The 16,491-nt window shown below is 37.9% G+C and overlaps 2 protein-coding genes across 3 annotated transcripts; one reads left to right on the forward strand and one right to left on the reverse strand.

Annotated features, from left to right (window-relative positions):
• Window positions 1-176: 176 nt before the first annotated feature.
• Window positions 177-9,753, reverse strand: LOC133655586 (crossover junction endonuclease EME1). 2 transcript variants are annotated; one of them, XM_062055869.1, is made up of 8 exons: window positions 8,891-9,753; window positions 8,705-8,826; window positions 6,144-6,236; window positions 5,985-6,076; window positions 5,850-5,913; window positions 4,785-4,900; window positions 4,408-4,597; window positions 177-762 (listed from the first exon to the last, which is right to left on the reverse strand). In XM_062055869.1, the coding sequence occupies exons 1-8, from the start codon at window positions 9,249-9,251 to the stop codon at window positions 607-609; spliced, it is 1,194 nt and encodes a 397-aa protein (XP_061911853.1). In that variant the 5' UTR covers window positions 9,252-9,753; the 3' UTR covers window positions 177-606. The 2 variants fall into 2 exon arrangements, with proteins under 2 accessions (XP_061911853.1, XP_061911854.1); XM_062055870.1 differs by having other exon boundaries at window positions 182-762; window positions 5,850-5,910; window positions 8,891-9,750.
• Window positions 9,752-16,117, forward strand: mfsd1l (major facilitator superfamily domain containing 1-like). The gene is made up of 13 exons (XM_062055866.1): window positions 9,752-9,963; window positions 10,432-10,532; window positions 11,407-11,516; window positions 11,587-11,642; window positions 12,657-12,800; window positions 12,891-13,049; window positions 14,507-14,622; window positions 14,703-14,803; window positions 14,874-14,985; window positions 15,057-15,194; window positions 15,279-15,418; window positions 15,502-15,613; window positions 15,680-16,117. Exons 1-13 carry the CDS (start codon window positions 9,942-9,944, stop codon window positions 15,818-15,820), a joined length of 1,452 nt encoding a protein of 483 aa, XP_061911850.1. The 5' UTR covers window positions 9,752-9,941; the 3' UTR covers window positions 15,821-16,117.
• The last annotated feature ends 374 nt before the right edge of the window (window positions 16,118-16,491 follow it).

The following is a 16,491-nucleotide window of genomic DNA, read 5'->3' on the forward strand; positions in this document are numbered from 1 at the left end:
TGTGTATGTATGTATGTATGTGTGGGAGAAAAATCACAAGACTATTTCATCTCTACAGGCCTGTTTCATGAGGGGTTTACCTCAATCCTCAGGGTTGAGGTAAACCTCAGGATTGAGGATTGAGGTAAACCCCTCATGAAACAGGCCTGTAGAGATGAAATAGTCTCCCACACATACATATTACGCTCTACCACGGTATCGAGCACTATTTTTTGGATAATCTAATTAAGACATATATATATATACCAGAGTCAAAAAGTTTGGGGACCCCTGGAATAGACAGTCTTATATCCGGGTCAATACGGTTATAGCTAGGCCACATCTTCATGTTTTGTAATAATTGTACAGTATAAGGCATACTTGACAGATTAGACCAAAAACAAAAGCTTTTTGATACTATACTTTTTGTATCTGCCAAGTTTGTTATCAACTTTCTTACTCAGGCAATCCAAGAAAATAAAAGCCTAAAGACAAGCTCTGCTCCACATGTATTATTAAATCATTCATGATTATTAGACTTCCTGGTCACATGATCCGTGTGTACATTTACATTAGCGCCAAATAATCCACTTTGACGTTCAGCAGCCGTAAGAGCAGAGTTTCCAGTTAGTCCAGGACCAGCTCAGGGTTCTGAGTAGAGAAGCAGCGATAAAGTCTGGCAGATATCTCCGGCCCGACCCGCCGGTCTTTTCCTTCGCCCTTTATTACCAGATCGGCCAGCAGCTTCTTTTTGTCCTCCTCCGAGCTGGAGGCTTTGTACGCCTGCAACACAACACAGGAAGTCACTAAACAATTCATGTTTGTGTCATGGCTTTGAATATTTTACTCAGGACATCTGCACAATGAGATTTTTCTTTTTTACACAAAACATTTGAAGTAGTCTTATATCCGAATCATTACAGATATGATACTTTCTTTTTACTTAAATATTTTCTAACAGGGCTTATTTCTATCATCAGTCAGCATTGTCTTATATTTGGGTCAGTACAGTAATACATCTCCCCGTGAAATGTTGCCTATAGAAAAACATGGAGTTGTCATATATTCCGGTCGACAATACAGTATAACAGTGTTATTACTTTAAATAATATATTTAATACAGTAATCCCTTTCTTTGTGTAATATTATTTCTAATTCAAAACTTTTTTTTTCCAAATACAGGTTTTAGAAAGGAGAAGTTGTCTTATATTCGGTTAAATACGGTAGTATCTTTTTGGGGACTACTGTTGACTATAAAAAAAAAACAGGTCGTAGAAAAGTGTCTTATTCAGCGTCTTATATTCCGGCCGTCAATACGGTAATACCTCTTAGTGTAACACTGTTATTACTTAAAATACATAATATATCATGTTCCAAAAACGAGTTGTGAAAATGAGTGGTTGTCTTATATTCAAATCAATAGCATGATGCTATACTGTTGATTTTATCAATGACAAATATTTTTGCAGAAACCGGTCTTGAAAAAGAGGGTAATCGGTAATCCCTCTCCTTGCGTAATACTATTATTTGAACTTTAAAAAATATTTTTTCTGAAAAAAAAAAAATGGTCGTGCAAAGGAGAGGTCATCTTATATTTAGTTCAATACGACAAGTCATCTCTGTGTAATACTGTTGTCTATTAAAAAAAAAAAATTATTACTGCTGATTTTGTCTTAAAAAATAGGTGTAGTCTTACAATCCATGTTGTCTTATATTTGGGTGAGTACGGTAATACTTCCCTCTCTTGATGTTGTCCGAAAAACACTTATTTCGGAAAATAGTGGCTGTCTTATATTCGGATCGATACATTATCCTGTGTGTAATACTGTTGAGTTTGTATTTTAAGGATAATTTCATAAAAACAGGTAATAAAAAAAAAGTAGTTGTCTTACATTTGGATTGATAGAATACCTCTGTGTAATACTGTTAATTTTATCTTAAAATATAGGGGTTGTCTTATATTTGGCTCAGTGCGGTAATACTACCCTCTGTGTAATACCGTTGATTTTGTCCTAAAAATACATATTTCAAAAACCATGTACAGTATTTTTCGGACTATAAGTCAGTTTTTTTCATAGTTTGGCCGGGGGTGCGACTTATACTCAGAAGCGACTTGTGTGAAATTATTAACACATTACCGTAAAATATCAAATAATATTATTTAGCTCATTCACGTAAGAGACTAGACGTATAAGATTTCATGGGATTTAGCGATCAGGAATGACAGATTGTTTGGTAAACGTATAGCATGTTCTATATGTTATAGTTATTTGAATGACTCTTACCATAATATGTTACGTTAACATACCAGGCACGTTCTCAGTTGGTTATTTATGCCTCATATAACGTACACTTATTCAGCCTGTTGTTCACTATTCTTTATTTATTTTAAATTGCCTTTCAAATGTCTATTCTTGGTGTTGGGTTTTATCAAATAAATTTCCCCCAAAAATGTGACTTAAACTCCATTGCGACTTACACTACCGTTCAAAAGTTTGGGGTCACATTGAAATGTCCTTATTTTTGAAGGAAAATCACTGTACTTTTCAATGAAGATAACTTTAAACTAGTCTTAACTTTAAAGAAATACACTCTATACATTGCTAATGTGGTAAATGACTATCTAGCTGCAAATGTCTGGTTTTTGGTGCAATATCTACATAGGTGTATGGAGGCCCATTTCCAGCAACTATCACTCCAGTGTTCTAATGGTACAATGTGTTTGCTCATTGGCTCAGAAGGCTAATTGATGATTAGAAAACCCTTGTGCAATCATGTTCACACATCTGAAAACAGTTTAGCTCGTTACAGAAGCTACAAAACTGACCTTCCTTTGAGCAGATTGAGTTTCTGGAGCATCACATTTGTGGGGTCAATTAAACACTCAAAATGGTCAGAAAAAGAGAACTTTCATCTGAAACTCGACAGTCTATTCTTGTTCTTAGAAATGAAGGCTATTCCACAAAATTGTTTGGGTGACCCCAAACTTTTGAACGGTAGTGTATATATGTTTTTTTCCTTCTTTATTATGCATTTTCGGCCAGAGCGACTTATACTCCGAAAAATACGGCAATGAAAAATAGCGGTTGTCTTATATTCGTATCGATATGATAATACCGCTCTCTGTGTAATACTGTCGACTTCATTTTTAAGAAATAATTTCCCAAAAACCAGTCATGGAAAAACAGGAGTTGTCTTACACTCAACATTGTCTTATATTCGGGGCAGTACGGTAATACAGCCCTTTCTTTGGAATACTGTTGATTTTGTCTTAAAAATTAAATACATATTTGCAAAAGCGGGTAATGAAAAAGTTGTCGTCCTATATTCAGTGTGGTTTTACAGTCTGGTCAATACAGTTACACTTCTCTTTATGTGATACAGTTTATTTATACTTTGGAAAACATTTATTTTTAAAACAATTCAACAAAAATAGGTGATTGTCTTCTATTCGGATCTGTGTGATACTGTTGATTTTGTCTTTTAAAGATAATTTCCCAAAAACATCAAGAAAATAAGTGGTTGTCTTATATTCGGACTGATACGATAATACCTTTCTCTGTGTAATACTGTCGATTTAATTTTTAAGAGATAATTCCTCAAAAACCAGACATGAAAAACAGGAGTTGTCTTACACTCAACATTGTCTTATATTCGGGGCAGCACGGTAATACATCCCTTTCTTTGGAATACTGTTGATTTTGTCTTAAAAATTAAATAAATATTTGCAAAACCGGGTAATGAAAAAGTTGTCGTCCTATATTCAGTGTGGTTTTACAGTCTGGTCAATACAGTTACACTTCTCTTTATGTGATACAGTTTATTTATACTTTGGAAAACATTTATTTTTAAAACAATTCAACAAAAATAGGTGATTGTCTTCTATTCGGATCTGTGTGATACTGTTGATTTTGTCTTTTAAAGATAATTTCCCAAAAACATCAAGAAAATAAGTGGTTGTCTTATATTCGGACTGATACGATAATACCTTTCTCTGTGTAATACTGTCGATTTAATTTTTAAGAGATAATTCCTCAAAAACCAGACATGAAAAACGAGTTGTCTTACACTCAACATTGTCTTATATTCGGGGCAGCACGGTAATACATCCCTTTCTTTGGAATACTGTTGATTTTGTCTTAAAATTTGATACCTATTTGCAAGAGCGGGTCATGAAAAATGTGTCGTCCTATATTCATACAGTTATACTTCTCTTTATGTAAAAATGTTTAGTTATACTTTGGAAAACATGTATTTTTAAAACAATTGAAGAAAAAAAAGGGGGTGGTCTTATATTGGGGTCCATACAGTAATACCAGTCTATTTAATTCTCGCAAGAATGTATGATATCTTTATTAGGCTCATATAGTTTTTAAGAGATAAAAGTATATAAAACAGTTTCAAAGACTCAGTGGGGTGCGGACGTACCTGCAGCAGCAGTTGAGGCGACGGGTAGGCGGCGCTCACACAAGACGCCACAGCCGGACTCACTCTGTTCAGCTGTTGGATCTGTTTGCTCCACACGTGTTTCAACCCGGAGCCGTCCTTCTCCACGCGGGCCCCGCTGCCCCAGGAGCCGTCCACACAGAACGGCAGCTCCACTTTCTCCGAGAGCAACCTGGCGAGACGGGAAAAGGTGACATAATATATTTATATTATTCACATGTGAATAATGCTGCATAGTATTTATTGTCTATTGTGAGTGAACTGTGGTGCTGAATTTCCCCCAGGGATCAATAAAGTACTTTCTATTCTATTCTATCTCGCAGCGAAACATGCAGCTTCCAACCGCGGTAGACGCGTACTTTGACGGCCGCTTGGACAAGGACTTGGTGACGGCACAGATGTGATCGGTGACTTCTTGCCAGCCGTCAAGGAAGACCACAGACACGTTCTTATGCAACTGCAGGTACACCAGAACCTGGACGGAGACCAGAGGAAGACTTTTAGAGCATTTAAGCATTGAGCACTAGCCGCTACAGCAGTGTTTTTCAACCACTAGTGTGCCCTGAGAGATTATCTAATTTCACCTATTTGGGTTAAAAATATTTTTTTGCAAACCAGTAATTTATAGTCTGCAAATGATGTGTTGTTGTTGAGTGTTGGTGCTGTCTAGAGCTCGGCAGAGTAACTGTGTAATACTCTTCCATATCAGTAGGTGGCAGCCGGTAGCTAATTGCTTTGTAGATGTCGGAAACAGCGGGAGGCAGTGTGAAGGTAAAAGAGTGTCTAATACTTAAACCAAAAATAAACAAAAGGTGAGTGCCCCTAAGAAAAGGCATTGAAGCTTAGGGAAGGTTATGCAGAACGAAACTAAAACTCAACTGGCAACAACGTAAACAAAAACAGAATGCTGGACGACAGCAAAGACTTACTGTGGAGCAAAGACGGCGTCCACAAAGTACATCCGAACATGACATGACAATCAACAACGTCCTCACAAAGAAGGATAAAAACAACTGAGATATTCTTGGTTGCTAAATCAAAGTAGATGCGGGAAATATCGCTCAAAAGGAAGACATGAAACTGCTACAGGAAAATACCAAAAAAAGAGAAAAAGACACCAAAATAGGAGCGCAAGACAAGAACTAAAACACTACACACAGGAAAACAGCAAAAAACTCCAAATAAGTCTGGGCGTGATGTGACAGGTGGTGACAGTACACCTACTTTGAGACAAGAGCTATACTGATGCATGCTTGGTTATGGTTTAAAGTCATATCCAACAATCGCGACAACGACTTTTTACTGTCAACCGAGTTTCGTTTTTTAACAATTTCTGCTGGTGGTGTGCCTCCTGATTTTTTCAACGCAAAAAATGTGCCTTGGCTCAAAAAAGGTTGAAAAACACTGCGCTACCGTACACTCACCTCTTCGACATCCACATTCTCCCCGCCATATTTGGACTGTACTGTTTTATAACCACACCTCCTGCTGAATGCAATTAAAGAATGATTAAATTATTCAATTAGACATGTGACATCTCCACTGGTAGACACACCCACTTGTAACTGGACCGAGCGTCTGTTACTAAGAGAGAAACCACCTTGGCAGCATCCTGACATAGAGTGGAATCCTCCCCTTTACTGTCAATCATCTGTCATGCACAATATTGAAACATTAAATGTGATATTCAACAAAATACCATTTTTAAGGCAACTTACTGTTTTCACAGAGATAAGCATGTCCAAGAACTCCGTTGCACCTAACACCTGCACCACCTGGTCCTCCTCCACTGTTCCACCGCCATCCTCACCCTGCGGAGGATACACATGCTCATAAAAGCGACCATTTCAGCAATTTGCATGTTATAAATCTCTCAAAATACATTTCTGTCTCCCCTCAACCCCACTCTAAATCTGATAATGCACACATTGAACAACTCAAAACGGGTGAGGCCACTTTTTTATTTGGACTAGGTTGCCATGGCAACATTGACCCATTTTAGTAACGGAGTGAGTTTTAAGCATAGAATTATCAAATACATGAAATATTTATGCTAATAGCATTTCGACACGGAGCACATTAGTCATTTGACAAATGTAGATTTAAAAAATAACATTAAAAAAACAAGTGAACATGACTGTGTTGAGATTGTGTATGATGATATTGATATTTTTATGTATTTATTTATTTATTTGTCCTGTCCAGCTACTCAGGCAAATCATACAGTTGATGTAGATGCCCATATTTGCTGTACAAATTTACTTTACAAAAGAGAAGTGTGGGATACTTATCTTGTTGCCTTATTTGTATTTGACTTTATTAAATGGATTTATAGTATTTGGTGCAGCCGGGCCGAAGCAGGAGGTGGAAGAAAGAGAAAAAAAGGAAGTCAGAGGGGGAAATTGTGGGGACAAGAGGGGGATAAGACAGAGAGACAGCAAACAACAATAATAACAACAACAACATCAGCAAATATGATATGTACAAATATGATAGTAAAAGTGATAGCAAAGAAGCAGTTAGTGAAATAAATAATACAGAAATGACAATGAACATTATTACACTACAAATGGAGCAACACAAATACCAATAGAAATAACACTATTGATAATGACTAATAACAATAATTACCTCTATTTTTAACAATACAATTGTTCAAATGCAACAATACATACATGTAATGATAACTTGAAATACAACAGAAAGCAGATAAATGGAAGGGAAGAAAGAGAAGCTAACTATAATAACCTTGTAGATTGTTATAGTAACAATAGGTTAAGCTTTGTCAGTGTGTTTGGATATGTTTATTTTAGGGCCGCAACTAACGATTAATTTGATAATCGATTAATCTGTTGATTATTATTTCGATTAATTGATTAATAATCGGATAAAAGAGATAAACTACATTTCTATCCTATCCAGTATTTTATTGAAAAAAAAACAGCATACTGGCACCATACTTATTTTGATTATTGTTTCTCAGCTGTTTGTAAATGTTGCAGTTTATAAATAAGGGTTTATCAAAAAAATAAAAAATAAATAAATAAAACATTTTTTAAATAGTAATTTTTAAAAAAAGCCTCTGCGCATAGCATAGATCTAAATTAATCGGCAACTATTTTTATAACCGATTTTAATCGATTAGTTGTTGCAGCCCTAGTTTATTTATATTCACAGTTCTTGAATTCAAGCCGAAGTGTCCACTTTATTTGCATGCTGATTTATTTCTAATTCTTTGTGGTGGTGTTTACTGTAAAAGGCAAAATAATTTAAAAAAAAAACGGTCACTGTCCAAATACTTGCGGTCCTCACAGTAGCCGAGTTTACAAAACAATAACATTGACAGCTGTGGATATTCAGCATTAAAATGATGGTTATATTTGACGCACCAGTGAAATACAGGTATGTACAGTAGTACCTCAACTTACGAGTTTGTTTGGTTCTGTGACGGAGCTCTTAACTCAAAACACTTGTATCTCAAATCAACGTCTCTTATTGAAATGAATTTAAATTAATTCAATTGAAAAACAGCACAATTTTAACATGTAACATGCCCTTTAAAAAGAAAAACACACTTTTAAATAAACATGAAAACAATGCACTACTAACAACTACAGTGTTTTTTTGAAGTCATTTAATAATAATAATGTACAGATTTACCTTGGAGTGGACTTTTATAAGATCTCCTTGCAGCTGTTTTGCAGTCAAACACACCATCAGCAGCTTTTCCATATTTTCATGGATAAATGTCCGTGGTTTGAATATTATGTTTAACATTCTTGGCTGGCGTTAGCCTCATTATGTTTCAGTCTGGTGCAGACTAGCGGTGACACGTTTGACCAAACACACTCGGTCGTGTTTTTGATGATTTCTCTCCTTAATTCAATAAATATTATCCACTTCTTCTTGTCATCACTGTCCTTGACACTCACTTCCTTCCTTCCCATGGTTGAAAAACATAGCTGTAAGTTAATGCTAGCGAGTAAGACCAGATGTTTTGGTCGGATCTTACCGGCTTCACTGTGACATTCGCTACGCCAACTAATGCTTGTAACTCAAATGTTTGCTCGTAACTTAAATCATAACTACCCAAGAGACCATATAACTAAATAAAACTCGTATTGCTGTAGATGAGGGGTTGCAATACATCTGACCGGTAGTGTATGTGAAAAAAATATTTATTGAAAATTCAAAAGATTATATTTTACGTTGAGGTCTAATTATAGGAAGCAGTGACATAAGCATAAATGCAATGTAAGCACAAATGAGATAAACTTACCTGAGGTAAATCTCTGGTCCAGGTGATGCTGTTAGGAAGTTGCTGTTGTTCAATTCTGTATTTCCACTCATTTGACGACAAGGTGCCCAGCAGAATGTCAGAGCCTTCTTGCTGCAGAACAACTGAAAAGAAAGATAGTTTAAAACAAAAATGCAAACTTTCTGTCAGCACCTGAAGGCATCATACCTGGATCTATGCAGACGGTCAAACATTTAATGAAGTTCTCTGGCTTCAAACTGTTGACATGTTCTGCAGCTTCTTTCCTCTTCTGCAGTTCCTTCCTCTTCTCCTCCCTTTCTAGCACTTTAGCAGCTCGCTTCTTCTCCCTAGCGTCCTTCCTTTCCTTCGCTTTCTCCTTGTCCGCCTCCAGCTCCTGCTTGGAGCGGCGTTTTTTAGACGGACTCGGCCGCTCACAGCCATCAGATCGCGGCGGAGCTAAAGCGAACTTTACACAACTGCTACCTTTTAAATCGCATCGAGCCCCTTCGTCGCCGTCGTTATCAGAATCTGATATTTCCCATATTTTAGGAGTGGGCAAAGTGGTCATTTTTAGCCGTTTAACACTTCCCAGCGACTCTGTGCAACATTAGTGTGCAACCGCTTGTCCCTGAACGCAGCATTTTCCGGTGACGGTGTCCGGTGAGGGTCCAAAAGCTGGGATTTTTTTATTTTATTTTTATCTCGTTCATTGATGTGCATTTATTGATCAATAGACAATTAAACTTTAGCAACTAAACACATATTTACGCACCCATGCTTGAGAAGGAACCGGATGAAGGAAATTATATATTTCCTGCCCCCTTCAACATAATAAGTAGTCTTACTTAATGGGTAGCCCAGATTCACAAGCATGCCAAACCAGCATAAAACCACTTAATCCTATCAAAAACTATACCAACATACTTATAAAAGCCAACTATCAAAGGGTAATCCACTAATATTCACCAATAGTTTGATACTCTTCATCAAAGAGGCATAATTGTGTTAAAACAAATACTATTGTCAATAAAGTTCGGCGAAGAGAAAAAGGTACCGCGTGACCAAAACAGCCATGTTTGCGCCTGCGCGGTTTTAACAGATATATAAAAGTGCTGCCCAGCCATGTTACTACAAAATATCCATCCGCATACTTGACAGATTTGTTGTTGTTTAAAAAAAAACAACTCCCATGCTAATTTAGCTTGTCCGCATGTAAACAAAACCAAATGTGTTGACTTTTCTTCAAGCATTCGTCAGCATGGCACAACCCGCAGAGAAAGGTACCGTACGTTTGTTAGACTCAACTTATACTTAAGACGAGCTTTATAGCTCCACAAGGGAAATTGTTCCAATTTGTTAACGTTTTTATCCACAAAACTCGATTCTGATTTGTGAAATTAGCGAATTTCTCGCTTTTCCTTTAGAATTGGCTCACAACAATGGTTAAATCAGCAGATTTCGCGGCTGTAAAAGGGACCAAAATGACTGAATGGCAACCTTTCGTTCAGTAATAAATCCTCAATGCAATGTTGCCTCATTTGTTTGTGATGCCAACATATATCTGATCAAGTCAGTCATTATTTCAGACAAAAATGGATCTAAATAATAATATATTAATAAAAACTATTCTGATTCTGAAATACATACTTAGGAGACTAAGTCTTTATGTTAGTGAATCAATGTACCATAAATGTGTTTGACAGTGACTGTATTGCTAATACAGAAATCTCCATTTTGACATTTTGCAGGTTATTATCGCTTTTTGGTGCTATTCTTCAACTGCCTGCTGACGTTTGGCTCCTACTTCTGCTTTGACATCCCCAGTGTTCTGCAGGATCAGTTTCAAGGGGTTAGTATGGTTACCATGAATTGATTTACGTGGACCCCGACTTAAACAAGTTGAAAAACTTATTCGGGTGTTACCATTTAGTGGTCAATTGTACGGAATATGTACTGAACTGTGCAATATACTAATAAAAGTTTCAATCAATCAATCAATCAAAAAGGTAGTTCCTGTTTCTATCACGTTCTTTCCAATAGATTATAAATGTGATCAAATGAATGAATGAATGAAATGAGTTTATTTCTATCCTATACATTCACTGATAATTAGATTACCTGGAACATCAACGTTGAAAAAATCAACAGGATGAAAGTAATCTTTGCTATATTTTGTAATTTTCCTTTATTTCACCTTTCAAGGCTTTCTTAAACCTTAAGAAATAACTACATGTCTTCCACTCATCACTGAGATTGTGCCACCATTTAACTCCTAAAACTGAAATACATTTGTATTTTTACATATTTCAAAAATCAATATCCCCCATAAATTACAATTTTTTCCTCTTAATTTAAAAAACCTAAGAATACAAGCTGGAAGGCTGTTGTTCTTTACTCGAAAAAAAATGTCCATTGTTTTTTTAAAACACAATATCTGAAAATGTTAAGAGGTTCATAGTAGCACGCTTTGTGTATTATTCTAATTTCCCTTTTTTTTTTAAGTTTAATTATTTGGTGTGTTTGTTTTATAAACATTTCCCCAAACTTCAACACAATATGTTAGATATGGAAAAATAAAATAATAATATAACATGCAGACATTTCTTATTCAGCATGTGTCTTACTTTATAAAGAATAGAAATGGATTTGGATATTTTCCCTTTATATATTCTATTTATATAATCAAATGATAACACTAATTACTGCGTTGCCCCCTCTGATAGAACCTGACATGTCCCAATGCGACGGTGATCAATGGGACGGTGGACTGTGTGGTGGGCTTGGGGATGACCCCTCAGCAGTACAATCTTCTCTATGCTATCTATGCGTGGACGTGAGTGCATGCACTGTTACGTAAATTGTGTTCAAGAGTGTTAAACTAATCATGTTTCTCTCATCATCAGGAACGCGGTGGTGGTGATCCTAGCTGGCTTCCTGATTGACAAATTGGGCAACCGCTGTAAGGCCATTTCAATCTCACAGTACAAAATGGGGTTGTGCTTACATTTTTTGTCATGCTTATTAATTTCAACGTAACAAACCGGTGCAGGAGAAGTGTGCAAATACTTTTGGACCCTTAAAGTTAAAGTACCAATGATTGTCACACAAGGTGTGGCGAAATGATTCTCTGCATTTGACCCATCACCCTTGATCACCCCCTGGGAGGTGGGGGGAGCAGTGAGCAGCAGGAGTGGCCACGCCCGGGAATCATTTTTGGTGATTTAACCCCCAATTCCAACCCTTGATGCTGAGTGTCAAACAGGGGGGTAATGGGTCCCATTTTTATAGTCTTTGGTATGACTCGGCCGGGGTTTGAACTCACAACCTACCCATCTCAGGGCAGACACTCTAACCACTAGATCACCAGAGCAATTTGCTTGTTAAAACTCTTAAAATAAATGTCAATTTCTGTCTTTTTTAAAAAACTCTAAATGAAATAATACCAGGGATGTGCTGATTGGTCGTCCACAAAGTATATGATTGCCATTGTGAATGCCTTTTTAAAGCCAATCACATTCGCCAATCCCCTCTGGCTGACATTTATTTTTAGTCCTCCGGCTGACAAGCGGTTAGCAGCACAGTGGGGAGCCGCTCCCCTAAGCGAATAACAAATCACCTCCATTACGGCATATAAACTGCATTTCTTAGTATAGACTGTATCATTATCACTGGAGAACGAAAATAAACATGGCAAGTGCTCGAAAAAAAGGTATGTAATAAAAGAGAATAAGGAAGTGGTTTAAATATTGTTTTGATATTGTATAATTGTCAATAGCACTCACCATACATACATTGGAAAATGTACAGTTGATACATATGGTGGTATTGAAATAGGCAGCATAGAACCTTGATCAGAACATCCATAGATAATACACATATTGAACTACTCAAAGTGTGTACATATTTTTATGATATCCAAGGTTTGCTATGAATTTGCTTTTTCTGTATTTGATTTTTCTTGCTGTCTCTCCAGTCGGGGTGTTCCTCTTCTCCTTCCTGTGCGTCTTGGGTTCCTCCATGTTCGCCCTGGGTTCCCACTTCAGAGGAACTCCCTACCTTCTACCGCTCATGCTCACAGGACGACTCCTGTTCGGATCAGGCAACGGTTCTCTGACCAGTAAGTGCCGTGCATTACGTTACTTTCCTGCCATACTCTCCATTCTGAGTAACTACTGTTTAACTCCTTTCTTATCAACTTCCTGTTTAGTCGTCCAGAACCGCATCACTGCCTTCTGGTTCAAGGGGAAGGAACTGGCTTTAGCTTTTGGGCTTACCTTAGCGTTTTCTCGCTTGGGGTCCGTCCTCAACTTCTTCTTCACGCAGAGGTTTGAAGAAAGCTTTGGCTTGCAGTGGACCCTGTGGGGAGGTAAGTAGTGGAGGAATCTATCAAAATGAGGTTTCTGTGCTTAAAAATGCAATATTAGACTATATATCAACAGTTTTTTGATAAGTCTCAGAGGTCCCACAAACTGTGTTGTCCAAAATGTAGTAGCCCCTTTACATATACACTTTGTGAAACGTTATAAATTAAATATGTCATGGACGACAACGTAAGGTAATGGAGCGGGACAAGACGACACTAGAATAGCTAAAGTATGTGCGTTAAACTTTACACTCACATTCTACTAAAAGGCCCCTAATGCTGGCAACATTGGCACTTATTTCACAGTTAAGGACCTACAAATATTGTCTACATGTAAAAATCCCTGCAAAATATATAAAATAGTGACTTTATGCTTATTTTCTAACAAGGTTCAGCACATTTTTGGAGGCAATTTTCATATTGCATAGTCATCCCAAATCATGTTCTTTTAAGGATTTATCAAATATGTCTGCAAGTTGTAGCAATACAACTAAAGAAGGGGTCAGCTTGCATACATTTCCAAATGATGGCAATATGAGGAATGTATGGACCTCTCCACGCAAAATGGGACGCACCAAGCGAGAAGAGTGTAATTTTTAGCGATCATTTTAAGGGTTTTGGTCTGATTTCAGATGTAAAACATTGAAAAAGACTCAAGCCAAATGCAAACCTGAAAATCAGAAGCTTCATCGAGGGGAGAAAGACTTAGTTAAAAACTGCGGAAAAACAGAAATGAGAGAAAAAGAGGGTAAGCCGCTCGTATTCTGTTTTGCGTCCTCTTCTACTGATGTTTTCCTCAAGATGATTGAGGAAATGCTGAAAGTGGAAGAAAAGATGGAAGAGCAGGGATGTCTGAAAATGGCAATTCTTTAATACTTGTACGTTTGTCATGAAGTTAACCATATTAGTTTGAAAATAATCATGGACCAGGTTGACTAAAACATGCAATAAGTGATGAAAAATAATAATTGTATGCTTTTATCCACACTGTCTATGCGGGGAAATGGGCTCCAGATCTGTAGACGATGTCACACCAAAAACAGGGCGACATATCCAGTCTGGCAATGGAAAAGGGCCGTTGCAAGTGGAGTTAGTTATCTACCTATTACTCAAAAACCAATAAATATTATAAGAACTGACTGATCATATTAATTTTCCGCAGCAAAAAATACATTAAAAACAATCTGTCTTCTATGGGTCCTAACAACATCGTGCTCGATTAGCCTATTTAATGACAAAGAACAAAATTATACAACTTACAGCTCCCAGGCTGTAACTGGCTGACAGATACATGGCAGAGCGCAAGGCTTTATTTATGACGTGTAGCAAAGCCTGCCTTTTTCTGGATTTTTTTGGTTATTTTTATGTTTGGTGTTCATAAACATGTTTCTGTTAGAGCATCATTAAAAATAAATTTTGCATAATAGCAGACCTTTTGTTTTTTGGTGTTTTTTTTGCAGGTGCTCTCTTGTGTGTGTTGGGTTTCACATCTGCCATCATAGTCAGCAGTCTGGACAAGGTGGGAATGAGGCAGCTGGGTCTTGACGGTGCCATCCAGGAGGAGTCTCGCAAAGTGGTACAAAAACTCTTCCAGTCTCTGTAAAACCGTCTTCCCACATTGTGATTATTCACCCTGTATTGAATTTTCGTCCGCAGAAAATCCAGGATGTAAAACTGCTGTCGCTGAGATACTGGCTGCTGGTTCTCACCATCATGTTCTTCTACAACGGAATCTTCCCCTTCATTGCCGATGCCAGGTAGTAAACCATAAAATAGCAAATGTGCTTTTGAAGACTTGATGAGTAAGTCATGTGATTCTCTGTCCAGTAAGTTCATTCAGGATAAATACACTGGCTACACTCAGAAGGAGGCGGCTTACATCGCCGGGGCCGTTTACGACAGCTCCCTCGTCCTCTCTGCCATCGTCGGCATCCTCATAGTAAGTCATGACTCCTGATGCCAGTCGAAGTGTTGATTTAAAGCACAAAACAAAAAGTTGCGGTGTTTCAGGATTACGTTGGTCTACGGGGGGTTTTCGCCGTGGCCTGCGCCGTGTTCACGCTGCCCGTGTTTGGACTCCTGGCCTTCACCTTCGTCCCTCCTCTGGTCTCCACCATCTGGCTGGGAGTTACCTACTCCTTTGCTGCCGTGAGTTGGAATTGATTGCCTTTTTATATCGGAACACAATTTGTGAGAGGAGTTTGTACTTTGAATTCCTGCGCTGTACCGCAGGCGAGCATGTGGCCTTCCATCCCTCTCGTGGTGCCTCAAGCCACCATCGGCACCGCCATGGGCCTTGCTACCTCCGTCCAGATGGTTGGGATCGGCATCTCCAATCTGGTCGTCGGGCAGATTTTAGGCACAAAATCCAGGTAGGAAATATTTGTCATCAGTAAGCGCTCGCAGTCTTTTGACTTTTTTTTTTTTTTTTTTTCAAATTTTCTGCCTACTTTAGTGACACTAAGATTCCATTGTGGCGCTGGCAGAAGATGATGATCTTCATGTTGGCCAACACCGTCGGCTGCATCATCACCTCAGTGCTGCTCAACGTGGTCGATCACAGACAGGTCACACATCTGCCACTATTTTTCTCCTTCAATCGTATTCTATTTGGCACTGATGTTTTTGTTTAGGGAGGGATGCTGAACAAGATGACCAAAAGATCAGGGCAGGCGGAGAGAGAGCCTGACAGAGAGCCGCTCAACCAAGAAGAGAAAGAGGAAAGCGAGGATGAGGGGGATGAAGCACTCCCATCCCACTCCATCAACTCTTAACTTCTCCAAGTGGTCTTAAGTTTCATTGTACCGCCTTTTTTAAGCGCGATGCCAGTTTTAGAGAGGTTTTTATCTTTCTTTTAATAATCTGGCTTTTAAAGACAATTTTTTAAAACCGTGGCCAGTGTTTTAAATATGTCTTTGAAGAAGGGATTTGTCATAACATTTGTAGCCCAAATAATTTGGGCCAAGTAGGACACTACACACATGTATTGTAGGCACAAACGGACTTAATGTTTTGTATTGTACACATTTCTTGCAACCATAACTCTTGCAAAAATACATCTATTTAAAAAAAAACTTGCGATGGTATTATTTTACCGAACTTTTATGCAGAGATGCTATTTTAAGCACTATTTATTCATCCAGACTGACTAATTTGTTGTGTTTATATATGTCAGCATATACCTTTGCCACTAGGTAGAGCTATGACATTTGTTGAAAAATGGAAGACTTGGGGCAGATTTTATGTTTTGAAACCTGCGAAAAGCAATCCAAAGTAGTTCAAAAATGCTAAAAAAAAAAAAAGAAACAACATATATCTGAGCTATTTATCTATCCATCCATCCTTTTTCTTCTGCTTATCCGAGGTGTGGTCGCGGGGGCAGTAGCCTAAGCAGAGAAGCACAGACTTCCCTCTCCCCAGCTACTTTGTCCAGCTCTTCTCGGGG

Source organism: Entelurus aequoreus, linkage group LG08 (genome assembly GCF_033978785.1).
Source record: "Entelurus aequoreus isolate RoL-2023_Sb linkage group LG08, RoL_Eaeq_v1.1, whole genome shotgun sequence".
Taxonomy (NCBI): domain Eukaryota; kingdom Metazoa; phylum Chordata; class Actinopteri; order Syngnathiformes; family Syngnathidae; genus Entelurus; species Entelurus aequoreus.

Bases quoted from the DNA above. Each gene is read 5' to 3' on its own strand.
- LOC133655586 (XM_062055869.1), bottom strand. From the start codon at position 9,251: ATGACCACTTTGCCCACTCCTAAAATATGGGAAATATCAGATTCTGAT. The intron at 6,237-8,704 runs GTAAGTTTATCT...TATCCTCCGCAG, and splicing joins GGACCAGAGATTTACCTCAG to GGTGAGGATGGCGGTGGAAC. The intron at 6,077-6,143 runs GTAAGTTGCCTT...TGTGCATGACAG, and splicing joins TGCTTATCTCTGTGAAAACA to ATGATTGACAGTAAAGGGGA.
- mfsd1l (XM_062055866.1), top strand. From the start codon at position 9,942: ATGGCACAACCCGCAGAGAAAG. The intron at 11,517-11,586 runs GTGAGTGCATGC...TCTCATCATCAG, and splicing joins TATGCTATCTATGCGTGGAC to GAACGCGGTGGTGGTGATCC. The intron at 15,195-15,278 runs GTGAGTTGGAAT...GCTGTACCGCAG, and splicing joins TTACCTACTCCTTTGCTGCC to GCGAGCATGTGGCCTTCCAT.